The 19722-nt window shown below is 43.4% G+C and overlaps 1 protein-coding gene across 3 annotated transcripts in view; it reads right to left on the reverse strand.

The window, feature by feature from the left end:
• Positions 1-19722, reverse strand: part of ANKRD11 (ankyrin repeat domain containing 11) — a 199015-nt gene that overhangs the window by 9412 nt on the left and 169881 nt on the right. The window contains exons 5-9 of one of the 3 annotated variants that reach the window (XM_081017738.1): positions 15260-15430; positions 14606-14773; positions 12880-13022; positions 12124-12271; positions 3673-10457 (exon numbers count right to left, since the gene is read on the reverse strand). In XM_081017738.1, coding sequence (XP_080873864.1) covers positions 3673-10457; positions 12124-12271; positions 12880-13022; positions 14606-14773; positions 15260-15430 — 7415 coding nt within the window. Of the gene's footprint in view, positions 1-3672; positions 10458-12123; positions 12272-12879; positions 13023-14605; positions 14813-15259; positions 15431-19722 lie in introns of all 3 variants that reach the window. The other 2 variants (XM_081017737.1, XM_081017736.1) reach the window with 2 other exon arrangements.

The following is a 19722-nucleotide window of genomic DNA, read 5'->3' on the forward strand; positions in this document are numbered from 1 at the left end:
ACACTTTCCAATCCATACCTAATTTATTTCCATACAGCCCCCCTCCCGCCCTTGATCCCCTTTACACTAGCATCTCCCAAAGTTAATATATAGTCTCTCTAAGGAGGCATAGAGAGCAGTTCTGATAGTTTGCCACCAACAGCCTGCTTAAAATCAATAGCCAACTTGCATGGGGTCTCTTGTTGCAACTGCTTCTTTAACTCTGAAGACTTGGACAATAATTTTCTTGGCTTTGGGATGCCAACTTTTGCTAACCCCTGTGCTACACAATAAGAGGTGAGAGCGGAGAGGTTCTTTTTCCCCGCATCTTGTAGCTGTCCCCCCCACAAAGGGGCCCCTCTCCATGCTGATTTTGCAAAAAACAGAAAACAGTGAGCTGAAAACTGACTGCTGCATGGTAAAGCAAGGAGCAAATGCTGCCGCCCACTCACCAGCTGATTGTGATGCTTTCCACAAGCACACTTGTAAGGAATTCAGCTCTACTCTGCATGTCGTAGTTCAGTATTTGTCTATTAGCTTCCACACAGCACTGAGGCCTGAGTTCAGCTCCTTTAGAGCCTAGGAGTCCATTCCTTCCCAACAGATGCTTTTGTACCTGCGCATTCCCCTTGTTGCAGAGCATAAGGAATGTGCTAAGAGGCTGCAGAATGCCAAGTTGGAAGCAAAGCACCTACAACATTGTTAGCACCAAAGTTTATGTCCCTCTTTCAGACATAAGCAGAACCTACTACTGTGAGCTTTGTTCCATCTATTGCTTTAATTTCCTCCTTCTTGTACTCAGATAAATAGGAAAGGTCCTTGCCATTGACACTGTCCATGGGTTTATCTGCCACAGCACTGTCCACACTGGCAGTGGTGGCTCACTAGGGTTTCAGACAGGGTTTAAGAGGCGGGGATTGAACCTAAGACCGTTTTGCATGGGCAGCATGTGCTGTACCTGGGTAGTGATCTTTCTTTTAAGTATTAAAAATAATAATCCAGTTCACACGGTTCTCAATAAAGGGCTGATTCAAATAGGATCACAGGAAGCTGCTGTCAAGAAAGAGAATGGTGGGGCAGATTGGGGCCTAAGTCAATCAAATGCAAAAGGGTATTTAAGATGGCTACCTGAGCAACTGTCTCTGGATAGCATTGGGGAGAAAGACTTAAGAAGCTGAGCTGCTCTGCAGCTGAGTTCCCTTCCCACCATCAGGGATGCAGACGAGAGTTTCTATGAAACGGACTATCCTCACTGCTTACTTGTAAGTCGATCAGAACAACTATAGTTTAGTGAATAGGTTTTGGTTGGTCCAGTTTCAGAGCCACAGTGCTCTGGTTTATTTTGTATACTGCCTTGACCTTTTGCCTGCTTTTTTTATTTTTAGTAGAGTTTCATAATTTGACCAATCTGACCACTGAAGTAAGTGTGTGTGAAACTTCAAGCTTAGGATCAGAGTTGTAAGAGATGAGCACACTCTTCTGAGGTCTGGGAGAAACTTGGGGACTGTGGGCTGCCTTTACATTTTGAGTAGCTTATAAGGAGACTGTCTGGAAAACATAAGGTGTGTGGGTCTCAGCGTTCCTGGGTTTCAGGAAGTTTAGAGGGTCTGCCAGAGAAACGAGAAGGAGGTTTAACAAACTGAAGAATATTGTCATCTTTCTATGCTCCTCCCGATGGAAAAATGCAGATGGGGACAGATATACTCCTGCTTTAACTTCCGGGTTGGCGCCTCTGGCAATGGCGGATTTCCTCCGATCGGGAGGAATCCGCTTCGTGGAAAACAGGGTCTGAACCGCCACGGCGAGGCGGAGACCCATCAAAAACCACAGGCGGGAGAAGCCTGTGGACATGGGATTCGGCTGGCACCTTTGCGCCCCCCCTACTCGTGGGGAAACACGATTTCGGGGTTCCGGAGCGACGTGGGGTGAGTGGCGCGGTGCCTTGAATCGACTGCTTCTTTCACGGAGTGAAGCCGCATTGCTGTTGCCGGAGAGCGCTGACTTTTTCCTGTGGACAATTGGAGCTTAAATAACTGTCCGTGAGTAGAACGGAAAATTGGAATAAGAAATTTCTTTTAATTTGGCACTGAAGCGGGAAGGTCTAAACAGGAAGTCTGCCTTCCGCTTTTTGTAAATAGATTGAAGCAAAGACACGGCAAGCTAGAGCTTAGAAAATCGTTGTAAAGGATCAATTTTCATCATTTAAAATTACTGAACCCCCCTTGGAAGCAGGAGAAGAGGGGGGAACTTTTTCTGGACTGATTAAACTTGCAGAAGACAAGTAAAGAAAAGCAATTCTCCACCGTCCTAAACCTGGGAGCGGGGTGTCAGGACAGACGTCTTCGGGAAGTTCATTGACTATAGACAAACGTTTTTGACAGATAGTTAAAAGAAGAGAAACATATTGATTCCATTGTTCCCCTTCGCATCTAAAAGGAACAAAATATTGACAAAATATCTGAAAAAGGAAACTTTGTTGTTAGATTTGCTTTAAAAAAAAAAAAAGGAGAGAGGTGGATACAAATAGAAGTTTTTTGCCCTACAGGGAGCTTGTGAAACTGTTATTAAATTCGAACTGGGGAGCTTTGCAGCTGCAATAGATTAAGATCGTGGGAACAGACTCTGACCTTCAACAACAATGTATTCGGAGGCTCTGGTGTTGACCTTTTGTAAGATAAGTGCTTTATTGGAACAGTTACATGAGAAGATGGATTTGATGACTGTTGGGATGGGAAAGTTTGGACAGGCAGTGGGTACTTATATAGAACCCACTCAGGAGTGTGCTTTGACAGATCAGATGAGGGAGGAGGCTGTTGCTGGACCTAGTGAGGCAGAGATGGAGGGAACTGTGGCCCAGCAGGAACATGAGTTGTTGGACTTGATGAATGAACCTGGAGAAAGCCAGATTTGGAGAGACAGAGTTCTGTTTGGTTTGGAGATGGGGGGCTGGATAGACCCCCCTATGCAGGGATGTTTTGACCTTTCAAGTCTGGCTTTGGGGTGGGAGGCGTCCGGGGTTGTGCAGGCCCTTAACTTTGGAGGGACTTTGAAACATGTTTTTAAATACCATATGGAGTTCAGTGTTGACTTTGGAAAAGGGGCTGATCTGTCGAGAAGGGACAAAAACATTGTCAAGCTGGAGTCTCCCCGAGTGAAAGGAGCAGAAGACAAAGTAAAGCACAGGTATAAATATGAAGAAGATCTGCGGATGGGACATGGAAGAGATCCAAGGGCCTCGGATATAAGATTACCAGGTTGATGGACTAGATGGATGGGATAGAAAGGACTGACAAAACCCGAGACCAGGAGAAAGAAATGTTGGATGAAGATTGGAAGAAAGTTTTAAACAATTTATTTAGGAAAATTTTGTAAAAGTAAAGAGTATTAGAAAAATGTTGGAATGAAATTATTTGGCTTTAGCAGAAATGTTAAAAAGAATTATGTAAGAATATGTCATGGTTAAGAGAATTTGGTATTAATAAGCTTTAAGTTTTAAGTTTTAGGGCCTTTTATGGTAAGATAAGGTTAAAATAGATTAAGGGGGCCTCTGCCAAGGTAACAGAGTTCAGGTATACCTTCCCCAGGGCTACAGCATGCACTTGTGATGCAGGAAGGGTAGATATTGCTGGTGGGATTGGATTTTTCCATGCTAGCATGGTTTATAAAGACAGCAAGCGGTGTAAGGTTACTCACCACTGGAATGTGCAGCTTGCTCAAAGGTTTGCCATCCAGCAGGTATGAGCCTGTGTAAGTGACATATTCAGCGTAACACTGGGGTGCCTGGGGAGTGATGTAGCAGAGAATTTTCCGCTTCTCCTCAATTTTCTTCCTGATCTGTAGGTACTCAAAATAGGGATTGGACCTGTCGCTGTGGTAAGGTTCAATGTCTTCCAACTTGATGGCATCAACAATTGCAGCCAGTGTCTGCTGGATCATTTCCCGTGTTTGCTGGGTGGAGGTGTTGATTTGCTGCTGCAGCTGCTGATTGGAGCGCTGGAACCTGCGCTTCCGCGGATGTTGTGCCTGGGCATCTTCCTCCTCTGAGACACGCCCTTTTGCTCGTGTTGAAGGGGCAGAAGCAGGGGGGAACTCTTTTTCAGAAGTAGTAGTAGTAGTTGTAGTAGTAGTAGTAGTAGTAGCAGTAGCAGTAGCAGTAGTAGCAGCAGCAGCATTCTGTTTGTTTTGATTGGCAAGCATCTGGGCTCGGTTTCTGGTGATCCGTTGAGGGATCTCTTCGATTTTGGGGGGCTTTGGGGTTTCAGGGACTGGTTTGGGTGGTGGCTCTGTAGATTCTAACTGGGTACTCCCTTGCAGCACCTCTGTCTGAGAGGAAGGGATCTGGCTGTTGCTTCCAGGTACCACTACGTCTTGAACATCAGTGCTCTCAGTTCTGATTGCTTGGCTCAAACTAACTTGAGAACCACTGTCTGATGCAAGAGTAGCTGAGGAGAGTTCTTCACAATTGGTTTCCTCCTCCTTGGTCTCTGACTGAGCAAGATCTGCTGGTGTCACCTCCTGAATATTCTGGGGAGCCTCCGCTTCTTCTATATTTTTCTGTTCTGGGGCACTTGATGCTTCTGACACAACTTCTAGTGAAATCTCATTGGCCTTTTGCTCATCAGCTTGTAGATCTGGCTCCTCAGGAAGGATGCTCTTTTGGTTAAGAGTTAGATCATCCTGCTTGTTTGTAGCCCCCAAAGACACCCCAACATCCACAAAGTCTGCACTGGTGGTTTCCTGATCTGCCGCATGAGTGTTTTCAGCTGACTCTGCCAATTCTTCCTCTGGAACATCTTTTGATTGAAGTGGCAATCCTGGTAAAGAGAAAGGACCCAGGTCTAAGTCATCCTCTGAATTTGGAAATGGATCAGGCCATGCAGCTTGTTCCTCAGGATTTACAGGGGCAATGGTGCTCTCTTCCAAGTTTTCCAGAGCATTAACAGACTCCACTTTCAATTCTGCTGGCATGCTAGCTGGCTGCAAAGGTGTGTCAGATGCTTCCTCTGGAACAGGCTTACTACCACTAATAAAGGAAGTGTCTAATCTAGCAGGGGAATCTGCATATGAAGCCTGCTGTTCTGCAGTCACCATTTCTGTTGGAACTGCTTCTTCAGCATCTTCCTTTGCTGTATCAAGCCTTGATTCAGTCACCGAGAGAGAGTATGAAACGGGGGAACTGGGATGTAGGGAATCTGCAGAAATGAAGGGCACAGGTGTGGGATGCGTGATGTCTGGAGAACAGAAAGGCTTTGGGGAATCAGGACCCTGTTGGGGAGATTTAATGAGCAGCTCTGATCCCACTGTCCAGCTGACAGCATGATCAGAAGGATTGCCAATCAAACTCTGAGGCACAGGAGGATCCAGATTTCTTGTTGAAGTGGTCTCCCACTCAGTACTATTCTGTTCCGGAATGCTAGAGCCAAACTCATTGTCTTCAATTGGTGGTAAAAAGCTGGACTCTGGGGGCATAATGGAAGCAGTTGCTTGTTGCTCTTCTGTGGCATCCAAAGGCAGGCCAAGATCTGGAGGGAGAGCACTTTCAACAGAAGGGGCAAGCAGTTCATCTCTATGAGAAGGGGAAGATTTGGCTTGCAATCCAGAAAATACACTTTCAGGGGACTGAACAACATTGCCCACAGTTCCTGGTGCACAATGCAATGCCTCTGCTTTAGGGGATGGGACTCCATAGTCTGGTGAATAATATTCTGGGGACAAACATGGGAACTTTTCTATGGGAATGGAGGGGAGAGATACTTTCTCCTCCATCAAGTGCTGAACTGGAGAATCATAATTAGAAGTGGCTGGGACACTTTGCTGCCTGAAAAATTTGTCCCCAACATTGAACTCTTCCTCTGCTGCTCTTCTGATATCTACAGACATTGAACGGTGAAGATTTGTGGAGGGGATAGTCCTTGTTGGGGTCTGACTTGGGTTCTCCGGGAATCCACTTGAAGAGTTGGAATATCTGTCAAAGAAAGATGGAGAACAAGCGTTCATGGACATGGTGGATATGGGCAATGAATGCTGAGAGTCAGCACAGTCAAACATCAGATCTGTGTAATCTTCATTGCTGCAAGATGGAGTCCTTGGTGTCTGCATCACCTCTTCATAGCTTGGGCAAGAAACAACAGATGCTGGTGTTGGAACCCCTGTTGGCCGGTTCTGATCTGGCCTTGGAGACGCAGGTAGGATTTCCTTCATTTGGGGGCCGGCTATCCAATCCTTGGAATCCACCCCAACAACAGGTTGGTTCTTGTTATCTGGGGATACTACTGGAGCCAGTGGGCCTAGATCTTTGAGTTTCTTGTCCTTTAACTGAGTGTCAGGCGCTAGTGGTTTCTTTGTAGTCAAATCCAGACTCCTTTTGCGCATATCCTCATTGGCCTTGACTTTGTCTTTTAATTTGGGGTCTCCAGATCTATGCCTCATCTTCTCCATTTGTTTCATTCTCTCTTTGTGTCTCTTGTGGCGCTCTTCAATCTCAAGATCTTTTTGGCTCAGCATCCTCTCAAAGCTGGTCATCATTAGGTCACCATCTCCCAAAAGCTTTTCCCTGGGTCTGATGTCCTTCTTGGTGCCTTCTTTGGGTAAGGTTATTTTATCATTCCCGTTGCTCATTTTAAGACACTCTGATTTGTCCTTTTCTTGATTTTCCTTGAGTCGTTCCTTTACTTTGAGGTCATTAAATTTGGGTGTTTCCTCTTTTGATTTGTCTTTAACAGTGATCACTTGAGAGCTATCCTTGTCTTTGGCAGACTTCTGCTCCTCCTTGTGGTGCCTAAAGAAACCATCAGTGTGTTTGTCTCTGTGCTTCTCTCTCTCCTCTTTCCACTTTTCTTTATGCCTGTCCCTCTTCTTCTTCTCTTTGGTTGTGCTGACTGTGCTGGAGCTGTACGCTTTGTCTTTCTCTGCCTTCTTTGGAAGTTCTCTTTCAGCATCATTCTTTTCCTTTTTTTCAGGAAACAAATACTCCATGTTTTTGTCCAGTTCTTCTTCAGCCTCTGTTTTTGTTCCATAAGAAATACTAATGCCTTCTCCATCCATGGCAAAGTCCTTCTCATACTGAGTAGAATCTTTCCTGTTGCTGGAGTCTTTAAACTCATCTGTTTTATCTTTCTTTTCAGCTTTCTCTTTCTTTGCTTTTTCCTTTTCATGGCTTTTTTTTGACGAGGATGAAGAATGCCTGTGCCTCTCTTTCTCCTTGAGTTTATCTGGAAGGCAAGGCAAAGGCAGAGACTCCTTAAATTTCTCTTCGTTGGCATCTGCAAGTGAAAGGTTGGAAGACTCAAAGATATTGGTGAGTACGGGGTCTTGCCCTCTGTCTGTGAAGCTATCAGAAGAAATCTCACTGATTTTATCATTGGAGTCATCTCTGTATTCATTGAGGGCTTCTTCCTCCAGTTTCTCCAGCAAGCTCTTTTCTGCTTCTCCGCTTTTCGAAGACCGTTTCTCCTTAGTATACTCTTTATCTAGCTTTTCCTTGTGTCTGTTTTTAACCTTCTCTTCCCCAGCATGTTTCTTTTCCACCTTTTCAGGGAATTTCTGCTTTGCCTTCCTTTCTTGGGCTGAGTCCACTGAGCTTCTCTCCTTCCTGTCTTTATACTTCTCTACTGAGTCTTTGTCCTTCTTCTCTTTGTGTTTTTCAAAGGAGCTTTTCTCTTTTTTCTCCTTTCCACCCTCTGGTAACCCTTTGTCCTTCTTCTTCTCTTTTGACTCTTTGTCTTTCTGTTTCTCAGTGGAATGCTGCCGATCAGAGGAGTATTTCCTGTGCTTGTCAGGGACATAAAGGTCTCTCTCAGCTACCATGCTATCGTCTTTGTCTTGCATGCTATCCATACGATGCATTTCGCTCCCAAGGCTCTCTCCAAGTTTGAACCCACTTAGGCTGTAATCATCCTTCTCATCTTCGCTTTCATCTGTGAAGATATCTAAGATGTTATACCATGTCCTCTCCCGGCCTTTTTTCTCATCCCTCCTCTCGTGGAAATCCTCTCTATCTCCAGAAAAGTTCTTCTCTTTCTTCTCTTTAACTTGGTCTAGTGAACCCTTTCTCTCTTTATCTTTATTGTGGGGATCTTTATATTTCTCCTTTGTATCTTTCTTCTCTTTAAAACCTTTATCTAATTCTTTGTCCTTCTGGTTTTTTTCCGGCAAAGCTTTCTCATTTCTCTCTTTGTCCTCTACTTTGAATTTCTCCTTGTACTTTTCTGTTTTTAATTTCTCTTTCTTGTCCTTCTCTGGCACATCTTTCTTCTCTTTTCCTGAATGATGCCTATCCCAGTTCTCCACATTTTTCCCACTAAATTCAGGTTCAGATTTTTCTTTGAAGAATGTTTCACAGCCATAGTCTTTAAATTCATCTCTGTAGGATTCTTCTTGTTTAATTTTAACTTCTTTTCTATCTTTAGAGCTATCAGGCAAATCTCTTCTCTCTCTGTTAATTTCACTAGCCTCCTTTTCCTTTCTCTCTTTAAAGCTTTCAGCAGAATCCTTTCTTTTCTTTTCAGGCAGATAACTAGAAATACTTTTATGCTTTTCAACTTGGTCCTTTTTCTTCTCAGAGTTCCGCTCAACATATTCCCTCTCTTTCTTTTTTAGAAAAGTGTCTTTTTCATTACGTTTCTCGCTGTACTCCCTCTTATCTTTTGCTTTACTATCCCGCTTCTTGTCTTTTATCTCCTCCTTCACCGTTTCTATGATGAGTTTTGTCACAGTGTCATTTTGAATTTCCCTGTAGTCTGCCACTGGTGAATCCCAGCTATCCTCTCCTTTGAAATCAAAAGAAGAATCCGATGACAAATCTGAAAACCACCGATCTTGCTGATCATCAGAGAGGCTGAACTTTGTGTCCTCGCTTTCTAAAAACTGGTTTTTATTACTAAACTCTTCAAAGTTGGGCTCCTCCCTGTAACCTTTGTCTTTTTTACATCTCTCTTTCTCCTCTTTCAGGGCTTTCTCCTTCTCTGGTTTTGCTGGTTTTTCCTCCTTCAGTTCATTTTTCTTATCAGTCTTGAACTGCTTGTCCTTAGATTTTTTCTTTCGCTCTTCCTTATGTATTCGAGGTTTTTCCTCTTTAGGAGATTTCTCCTTTATGGGCTTCTCTTTTTCCAATCTGCTGCTCTTTTCTTCTCTGAAAGTTTTACTGAGATCTTTACTTGCCTCCTTGGCTTTTTTCAAGGATTTCTCCTCTTTGGAGGTTTTTCCAGCATCGTCTTTAAACAGCCACTCCTTCTCCTCAGATTTAGTTTTCTGAAATTTGTCTTCCTTCTTGAAGTGCTCCCTCTCATGCTTAAGCACTTTGAGCTTGTTCTCAACAGGGCATTCAGTCTCCACAATCAAAGCCTTATCGGTCTTCTGCTTAGAGTCCTCATAGTCAAAAGAAAAGGCTTTGATTATTTTAATGTCTTGGGTGGCAGGACACTGGCCTCTCTCTTTGTTTTTGTGTTTGTGTTTTGTTTTATGCTTTTTTACAACTTTCCCCTCCTTGTCTCGCTTTGGAATAGCTCCATCAACACTGGCATGGAATGAATTTTTCTTCTCCACAATCACAGCAGCTCCATGTTGGGCACGCTTCTTGGGCTCCTGCTTCTTCCTCACAGGCTTCAATGATTCCAGGCTTGAGTCCTCAGACGTGTAATCAGACTCACTGGTCAGCCTCGTCCTTGTTGAATCCGATAAAGAACTGACATCTGACCAGGCTGGAGAAGAGACTGTTTTCCAGTTGTCTGTCCTCCAGTGCTTGGAGTGCTGTTCTGCAAGGGTAGCATTATGCTTCTGAGACCCCAAACTCCCATGGGAAGAGGCAGAAGAAGCAGAAAGGGAATTAAACAAGGATGACTCCTTTAACACCAATCTGGAGTCCTTTACACAGGTAGCACTTTGTACAGAGTCTCTGTCATCCTCCTCACTCTCCAGGTTTTCACTCTCTGATTCAGAGGAACAAAACTTGTCATTTTTTTTGCCAAACCGAACTTCTTTGCCCTTTGCTTCCTTCTTGCGCTTCTTCTTCACTTTGCTTTTCTCTTTCTGCTGTTTGGCATTAGAAGGTTCTCGAGCCTTGCTGCTGGGGAGGATAGAATGGGTTGTCAGCCGCAGCTTTTCCCCAGTCCCCACAGGCAGGCTGGTCTCCTCTTCATCAGATGTGTCTGAAAGGATACGATGGGATGCTTTCTTTGGTGTGATTGTGCTGTTTTTAGTATAAGTTTTTACTTCCATCTTGGGGATAGAAATAAAACTATTTGCTTTAGTCTCTTTCCTGTAATCCTTTTTCAGAAGATGTTTATCATCAACTGGTGGGACCCTGTCCTGCTCATCATCCTCATCAAACTCATATTCATCCTTCACGGGTGTGACAGCTTTGGGAGGCTCCTGGTTCTTGGCCTTGTGTTTCAGGCCCTTCTCAAACTCAGAGTCTGTGTTGTTGCCATCAATGGAACTGGATGGTGCAAACGAAGGAGCATCTTCCTCTTCTGAGCTCTCTGAAAAAACAAGAGCACAAATAAAGAGTAAGGTACGACACCTACTTTCACCTGGAGCTGGAGCATCATTCTCCACAGAAACCTGCTCACAATACCTGAACAGACAATCTATCTTCCATGTGCAAAGCATAGCTGTGGCTGCTTTACCTACTCGGTGGTCTGCTGGGTCCTCTGGAATAAAAGGCCAAAGCTGCGCAGGGGAGTCAATGACAGGAATCCATTTGGAGCATCTGGGCAGAAAGGGTGCAAATCCAATAAGAGCGATTGCTGGGTGTAATATCCATTTGTTTCAAAGGGGACTGCTTCCATAAGTTGCAGCACAGCCAGACATCTGCAGTGCCAATTTATTATCAGGCAAATGGTGCATCCATTCCCCTCATCTCAGGTGCTGCCTTTTTTTAAAAAACACAGGAGCATTGGTCATGCTCAGCCCCATCCCTACCACATCCAAGTGTTTCACCCTCATACAGGCCTCAAAGCTACTACACAGTATTTATATAGTGCTTTAAGGGGATTTGGTGTGCACTCCACCACTAACTGTTACAATGCCCCTATAAGGAAGGCCAGCTGTTTTCCTTTTGCTACAGATGAAGGGATGACACTAGGATAAACAGTGATTTGTGTAAGGGCATTTGATAAGTCCAAGGTGAAGGTGAGATCTGAATGAAGTATTTACACCTCACACTCTTGGCTAATCAGCACTTCTTTGCACAGATTCCCCGTCACTCTGCAAAAACTTCCTCTTACTGCATTTTCTCAAAGGCTCACCTCTTCATCCCTACGCAAAAAAGTACAACTCTACCTTTTACAAGCTTTTACTTGCAAAGCAATGCTGGACACAAGTCCTTTCTGCATCTCTCTTTGCCAAGCAAATTTCTTAAAAATCCCATCCCTGCTGAGCTTCAAAACCACCTGCACAATGCATCATTATGTTACAGCATAGAACATGTGGCTTGGGGAGGAGGCAGCGAATAGGCATCATAGAGCATCTTATAGCTGAGGCTTGTTATAGGCAGAAGAGGGTACCAGCTGAGTGAGGATGCTAAATGTGGGTATCTTACTCCATTCATGATACACACTTAGTCTTCCTGACCCCACTTATTATATGCATTAACTGTGCTACTTCTGGATACGTCACACTGCAAAGTTGTCTGGCAAAGTATCAAATGGCTTGCTTCTGTCTTTTCATGTGATGTTTGGGAGGCCTTGACTCTACTACAGGCAATGGTGAGAGGCAAATTGATTGCTTAACCTCACAAATAAATTCTAGTGAAAGCAAAATAGCAAAATACTAAAATCTGATCTTCCTCAGGATCACAAGAAAGTGATGGTAAGTAATGCCATCACATTCAGCCTCTGCTCCACCAACCTTAGGATGTAGAACAGCAAAGCATTCAGTTCCACATTAACCTGGAGCATTTCCTGGAGTCTTTGTTAGGGAGCTGCCTAGTCTTTGATTTCCAATGATGGGCTGTTGCAAGCATGCAACAATAAAGAACAATATGCAAATCTCAAGGGAGCAGAGGTCATTATTAAAGGCCCTGAAGGCACTAAGCAAAAGGTTTCAGGGTGTGCTCCTGGCACAATACAGCCCTCTGAAGGTCTCCTTATGCATGGAGGTACAGGTTATTTGCACCACACCCTTCTGCCACTTCCCACCTCTTACCTGTGGAGCTCTCTTCACTGGAAGGATATGTGGCTTTCCCCAGGAGCAGATTGACCATTGTGGGGGAATTTGCTACTTTTAATGGTGTCTCTCCCCTCCTGTTAAGCTGGTGAGGATTTCCTCCATAATGTAACAACAGTTTCACCACCTAGACATAAACAAAGTCTCATTAAGTTGCATCTATAATGGACAAAGGAGCAGAAATGAAGATTATCCAAAAGGCTGACAAACCAGCTCACTATCAGCTAGTGATAAAGTAGCTTAAAGTCTAGCACATTGATCAGAGAAATATGAGCTAAAGCTAAGTGGTAGGGAATATGCTCTACAAGTATAAGATCCTTAGTTGAATTCCTTGCCTCCCTTATTGCAAAGGAGATCATGTAGAAGGCCCTTGTCACTCACGGTAGGTGATAAGCAGCTAGATATAGACATTGGCCTGTCTCAGTATAAGGGAATACCCTTACATACATTATCACCTTACCCAGTTTGTCTCTCTTGTTTCTCTGGGACCGAACAGGGTAGCTACACTTCAAACACCTAGAAATAAGGACACTGGACACATCAGGAAGGTGGTAAAGACATTATAGAAGACTTGCAAAGGCTGCAACTTATCCTCAACCACAAGTTTTCAATAGTAGAAGGGAAGAATAAACTAAAAAGTACACAGTAAAGAGCTGAAGAGCCTGATGGTGGCCACAGGGAGAGATCATTTGGGCCTGTGTAACAGCTGACTATTCAAATCTGGCAAGAACTGACCTTGTAGTGCCCATTGCTGGCTGCATCATGCAGCGGAGTGTCATCATCCAAGCCCTTGGTGTTGACCTCGGCGCCTGCAGCAAGCAACTGTTTTGCAACGTCATAGTAACCCCTGTTGCATGCCTCATGCAAAGCCGTCCAACCTGCAAATGCACATACAAAACATACACATAACATGGATGGCCTATTTCAGATCAGTAACTATGTCACACAGCAGTGCCTCCATTGATTATGCTGGCTGGCAGCACAGAGGCTTGCCTGTAGAACCACCCGCCAGCCCTGCATTAGTGTAAAGACATCAGAAGCTTGACTCTTGCCTGGTATTTAGCCCATCCAGGCTCTTTTGTCTGGCAACATAATATATACATCCAGCTCCCCACTAGAAATAAGGAAAGAACAGAAGTTTAATAAAGGGGCATGAGGGAGGGACCATCTTTTGATGTAGAAAGATGGTCAATGTTATTTTTCACAGAATTCCTGTTCTCACCTGAACCTTAGTGTCTGGAATATTAACAAATAGCTGCAATGCCACAAACAGGTCTGCTTGGCTTTCTGGTGGCTTTGCAGCATCAGGTAGTAGGTAGAGAATGCTGCCACAGAAACAAGAATACCAAAATGCAATGAATAAAAAACTGAAGCCTCCTAGAATGTAATGTATAAATGATGCTAACAGGTTGATTTCCAAATAAAATAATCCTTAAAAGTTTCCCCAAAAGAGTTATTTCTACAACTTCACTATTAGAAAGCCTCTGTCTGAGTTACTGAATGAGTGTTATCTAGATGCATAAATGACTTATAATTAGTATGTGTCTTGATCAGAAACCAGTACTAACTATTACAAGGCTCAGGATAAGGCACTTGCTGCTCATTATAGAAGTGCAGTGAACCTTAACCTTTGCATGGCAGTGCTAGGTCATTTCAAATAAGCATCTATTGTAGCTTCTGAATTGCATACTAAGATAGCAAAGCAGCAAGTCCTAGATCTCCCAATGAACACAATTTGGCACCTGTTAAATTTTGCACAACAGGAGTTTTTGGCAAAATAATGGGACATAAGAGATTAATTTGGACTACCTAAAGAATGAGGGGGAAAAACCTGATCGACAATCATTAGAATATGAAGGTATCACAGTGGCTGAAGCTAGGACAACAGAGGCTACAACACTGCAGTTGAAAAGAGGAAAGAATAAAAAGAAAAGACAGAACAGCAGCAACTATCAGGAGGGAGAATACAGCATGGAAGGTGAAAACTTTATAGGTAACTGATCTCTGCCACAGCTAGAAATATGCAACCAACATGAAATGGGCAAGAGAAAGTCATAGATAGAATCCCTGATCCAAGGCAATGGATCTGTTAGGCCTCCTCACAGCACTGCTCGCATTTTGTGTTTTTTTGTGTGTGTGTGGGGGGGGGGGGGTGTTTTTGAAACACTGACAACATCACAAGGTTCTTGACAGCAAAAAAACAGAACAAAATACAACACATCCCCAAGCTGGATCACTGTTCAGCAACTTACTCTGAATGTTCCACTACAGGTTGCTCACTTACTCCTCTGATGAATCTAGTCCTATCCTAGTTCAAGCTGGGCAACTTAATTATGTGGGCTCTAGTATAATGTTTTCTTCAGTGTCTCAGCCAAGAAACAATTGTATTGTTTTTCTACCCCCACCCCACCCCCACCCCAACATACTCCAGCAGTCAATTCAGAATGAATAGAGTGGTTACCTGCAAAATCTTTTACATTGACATCTGCACCCTCAATAATGAGTTCCTTGATGCGTCGGGCATCTCCTCGGATAGCTGCCCGGTGCAGCCGAGTCTCTCCACGTTCATTTCTCTTGTTTACTTTATCTTTGGTTTTGGAGGCAGAATTAGGAGTTCCCTTCTGACAAACTGTGGATTGAGAGGGATGCTTTGGTGTTGTATCTACTGCTGGCAGGAGAGGTGGGGAAAAGCACACATGAAGGAGGAGTTCAGTTCAAAGCCAAAACCCCAAAGCCTTTAGAGGGAGCTGTTGCCATATAGTTACAATCTTGCCTTGAAGCAGAGGAAATGGCTGGGGGATTGGGGGATGGGAGTGTTAATCTTTCCAAGCAGAGGAATGCCTCTGCAGGCACAATGGAGACATTAATGGAAGACTGTGATTAAGCAAATACTGTAGAAAGCAGCTGTGGTTCCTCTCAGGAATGAAGGGGCCTGAGATCTAAGGGAAGAAGTGAAGTCGATTCACTAGCTGCAAACGGGGGAGTTCTCCAAGCCTTGTATGCTGAACACCTAACTGGATGTTTCTGAGATCCCCACTAAGACAGCAACTGCAGACTTTGAGGGAGAACCATAAGGGCCTAATTCTACCTTAAACACAAATTATACTGTCCACACCTGGACTGTTTGCAGACTCTTCTGCTGTCATCTGCATAAGAAGGGCAACCTGCTGGCGCTCAGAGAGCGGATAACCTGCACGGATTCCTGGAAGTCCCATTCCGAACAGCAGGCTGGGCTTCCGAGTTGCGGGCTCCTTTTTAATCCTCTTCCTTTCAGGACCCTGCTTTTCTGTGAAAACAGAGATAGGGGAAAAAATTGCAACTGAAATTCATTCGTTCTGAAGATATTTGCTAACAGCAGCTTCCCTTTCAAACCTTTGCTCCTGACAGTGTCAAGATACTGAAGATGCCTTTGTCTAACTTCCTGCAAAGTAAGTCCTAGGGTTCATTGTTTTTATTTTAGAAAATTTATATCCCTGTTAAAAACAGTACGCAAGGTGGCTTACAAATTTGAAAACAAAACATACCACATCTTAATAAATATCAATGAAAAGAGACAATTGTGACAAGTAGTAAATATTAGAAACAGCAGGGTCAGGGTTAGCATTACAAATTTCTAAACAAGCAGATTAAAAGCCTGTCTAAATAAAAGCATCTTAGCAAGATGCCAGGAGACAGGCAGTAACAAGGTCGACTGGGCCTTCCATAGAAAAGAGTAACACAATTTAGGTATAGCCAGGGAGAAGGCTCTCTCACACATTTCACGTCTTGCTTCAGCCATAGTTGGGATGAAGAGAAGAAGGGAGCAGCAGGATGGTACACAAAGAGGCTGCTCTCTGGGTTACCTGGACTCAGGCTTCAAGCATAGTCACCAGCCCCCTGAATCATGCCCAGAAACAAACTGAAAACAAGTGTAGCTGCTGTAAAATGGGCGTGATATGCTCATTAACACACAAGATGTAACATCTGTCAAACTCAATACATGGTGGAGGATAGGTTAAGACTTCTTAATTAGACCCTTGCAATTTGCCCCTGCCCACAATTATTTTACACCTATCTCTGTTTAGGATTTTGTAGGAACAGAAGCAAGGGGTTTCCTGATAGGAAAAGCAAGGACCTGGCAATTGGTTTGCTTAGTAAAGCAGAACAAGAAAATTGCTGAGGAAGAGTCAGAGCTGCTGTATGAATACGATCAGCACCTTTAGCAAACTTCAGCAGCTGATGAGCACCTTCCCAAATAACTAGTTGAAAGAAAAAGATACAGTGGCTGAGTGTGGACTGGAAATAATGGGGCCACTCATCAGCTACTTGGGGTAAATACACTGGAATGAGTGAACAGATATGTGCTTAAGCAGGCACACTTTTTTCATAATTGTGTAGAAGTGTACACACTTTCTGAGGCAGCCCATTAACAAGCTAAAACAGGTTGTGCTACCCCAAACCTTAAGAATCATAGAAACATAGAATTGTAGAGCTGGAAGAGATCCCAAGGGTCATCTAGTCAAACCTCTTGCAGCGCAGAAATCTCAGCTAATGCATCCATTACAGATGGCCATCTAACCTCTGCTTAAAAACCTCTAATGAAGGAGACTCCACAACCTCTTGAGGGCGAGTGTTCCAATGACAAATAGCTGTTACTATCAGAAAGTTATTTCTGATGTTTAGTTGGAATCTCCTTTCTTGCAACTTGAAGCCATTGGTTTGAGTCCCCCGCCCCCAGAACAGGAAGAAACAAGCTTGCTTCATTTTCCATGTGATAGTCCTTCAGATATTTGAAGATGGCTATCATATCTCCTCTCAGTCTCCTCTTTTCCAGGCTAAATATACCCAGCTCCTTCAACCATTCCTCATAAAGCTTTGTTTCCAGACCCTTGATCATCACCCTCCTCTGCACACATTCCAGCTTGTCAACATCCTTCTTAAACTGTGGTGCCCAGAACTGGACGTGGTATTCCAGGTGTGGTCTGATCAAGGCAGAACAGAGTGGTACTGTTAACTCCCTCAGTCTTGTGGTGGTATTCCTACTTCCAAAAGTAGGCCCTGCTCTGCCTGGCTTTTCAAAGCCACCCCCCCCCCAATCATTCCTTTTAAAGGGGAGTGTTAATCTCATGGTGCTGTATCGGATGGAGCTAACATTCTGGTAGTCTGAAGAGTTTGCCAGATCAGCCACTTGAGATAAAAAAATCAGAATACAGTATAACTAAATCTGCCATTCCACATACAGACTTACAGCATTATAACAAGACAAATCAACACACACACACACACGCACACACGTGCACTGCAATAGCAATGGGTAAGTGCTGCCACTCACAAATTCTGAGGGAAAGGGTTTACTTCACTGAACATCTACCAACAGTTTCCATCTGGAGCACTCAGATTTTGAGAGGTCACTGTGGGCTACATAGTTGTTCATAAGGCCCATATTTATATTTCAGAAAGCTTGTGATGGCTTAATGGGAAGCTTTATTTTTAGTACAACAAACAGACCTATGGCATAAGCAGCAGCAGCAGCCTTCAAGTCTGAATGAGTGGCCGAGCATGAACACCATTCTCCCTGAGCCCCAAGGCAGGACCTGACAAAGTGATTTGCTATTCCATTCCCTCCCTTAAGTCTCCTCCTTCCCCCATTCTCCTCAGCTTTGAGTGTGCAAATTTCAATGAATGTGATTTTTTCCCCTCTTCAGGAGCATTCTAATTTCCTCCTTGCCAGAAGAGTTATCTTCTCCATAGCTCCCACTCCACCTTCCCCAAAATTAATGCGGTCATTTTAAGCAGTTAAAATTAATGTGGCCATTTCAATACTCTCTTATTCAAGTGCTAACTTGTTACAGGAGGCATGACACAAGTATTTCTATGCAATTAAAGTTTCAGGATCAATAAATATGTAATCAAAGGTATATGTAGAAAATAAAAAAGTTTATATTGTACACTGTCCAAATAAGAAGGTATAAGTCAACAAAATCATACTTGCTTACACTCTATGAGAAAAGTGGAACAACCACTGTCATGCACATCACATGGCTTACTAGTAAACACTTCTGTTTTCCATGGAGGTTTCACTCCTATTACTTTTTCCGTGCTCGGTAGAATAAAAACCTAGTCCTGACAAGCCTAAATATGCTTTAGTAATGCCAGAATATGTTAGAGAAGCATCAACGAATAGGGAGTAGACAGTAGAGCATGTCCCAGTTCAGTTTTAACACATACGATGATTGAAGACTCAATAGAAAAAGGTGGTATAACCACATCAAATGCTGCATTGAACTTATACTGGACACATCTGTGCCAACTAGTTTTGTGTGGCTTACAATGTGAATAACATAAGCATTATCTAAAGCAACTTCTTTACCAGAAGTTTTAGTCCAGCCCAAGCAGTGGCTCACTGTAAACAAATATATTTAGGCATCCAGAGAAAAAACAGGCAAGCATCTCATGGCTCCTGAAAGACCCAAATTAAATGCACAAACACACACTCAACTTTAAGTGAGCACTCCTTCCTTTGAAATCAAGAAACTAAATACTGGAACACAAAATACAACACTCTTGCACAGGAGCTAGATAAATAGATAAATAGAAATGCAATTATTTAATTGATTATGCTGATATCAGAAAACATTGCTATCTTCAAAACTGAGCCCTAAGATTGAGGGGAAATATAATTTTCAACTAAGCAAGTTTCCTTGCTTCTTAAAGCAGATCACACCTGATGACTCCGTTATCAATTGGCAGAAGATAACTAGGATTTTCATAGAATGAAAATAAATCTAGGGACACTGCCGTAGATGGGCTGAAAGTATCTTGTTCCAGAGGACAGGAAATCCCCTAGACTGTTATCTCTCACAGCCTCTGTCCAGAATTAGCAAGAGCTTTAAACAACTGGAATCCTTGAGTATAATAGCCAATCTCCTAAAATCTCCACAGAACAGATAGCATAAGACTTCCTCTTTCCTTTTCTAAATTGCTTCCAACCAGTGACTAGGCAGATCACAAACAATACTTTTAACCTTTACAAGGTAAGCAGGCCTCAAACTGGTCAGTGCCTGATAGGAGACAACTTAGACATCCCATGCACAGCAACACTGAGAAGGATATATATGCAACCAAATCCAATCAAAACCTTGATGTGCTTATTTGACCTGTTACACAAATCACTGAGGATCCTTTTCATTATTTCAAGAGGGCTGCACAGCTAATAGAAAAACATTTTTATCACATTTTAATTGTTTGCTTCTTAGTGTCTCCTTTCCCCTCTGCATCCTATAGCATTCTCTCTCTCTCTTCCCCATCTGTTAACTGGCACCCCCACTTTTCAATACTCCACAGTTCTCATTGCACTCCATCTCTATTAGTCCATTTTATTATCTGCATTCCTTAGCAGCTCTTTTCTCTTTTACTAGTAAAGACCTCTGGACCCCAATCTGTCACCTCCTATTTTTCTCTTTCCACACCCTCCCCAAACACCTGTCTTTCCACCCTCCCCATCCAAGAGTTCCCTCCCCTCTCAATGTTGCAGTTTGAATGCTAGGACCATGTGATTCCTCCACAACAAACACCATCTAGATTGTTCCAAGAAGGGAA

This window comes from Podarcis pityusensis, assembly GCF_964106645.2.
Source record: "Podarcis pityusensis genome assembly, chromosome: 8".
Taxonomy (NCBI): Eukaryota; Metazoa; Chordata; class Lepidosauria; order Squamata; family Lacertidae; genus Podarcis; species Podarcis pityusensis.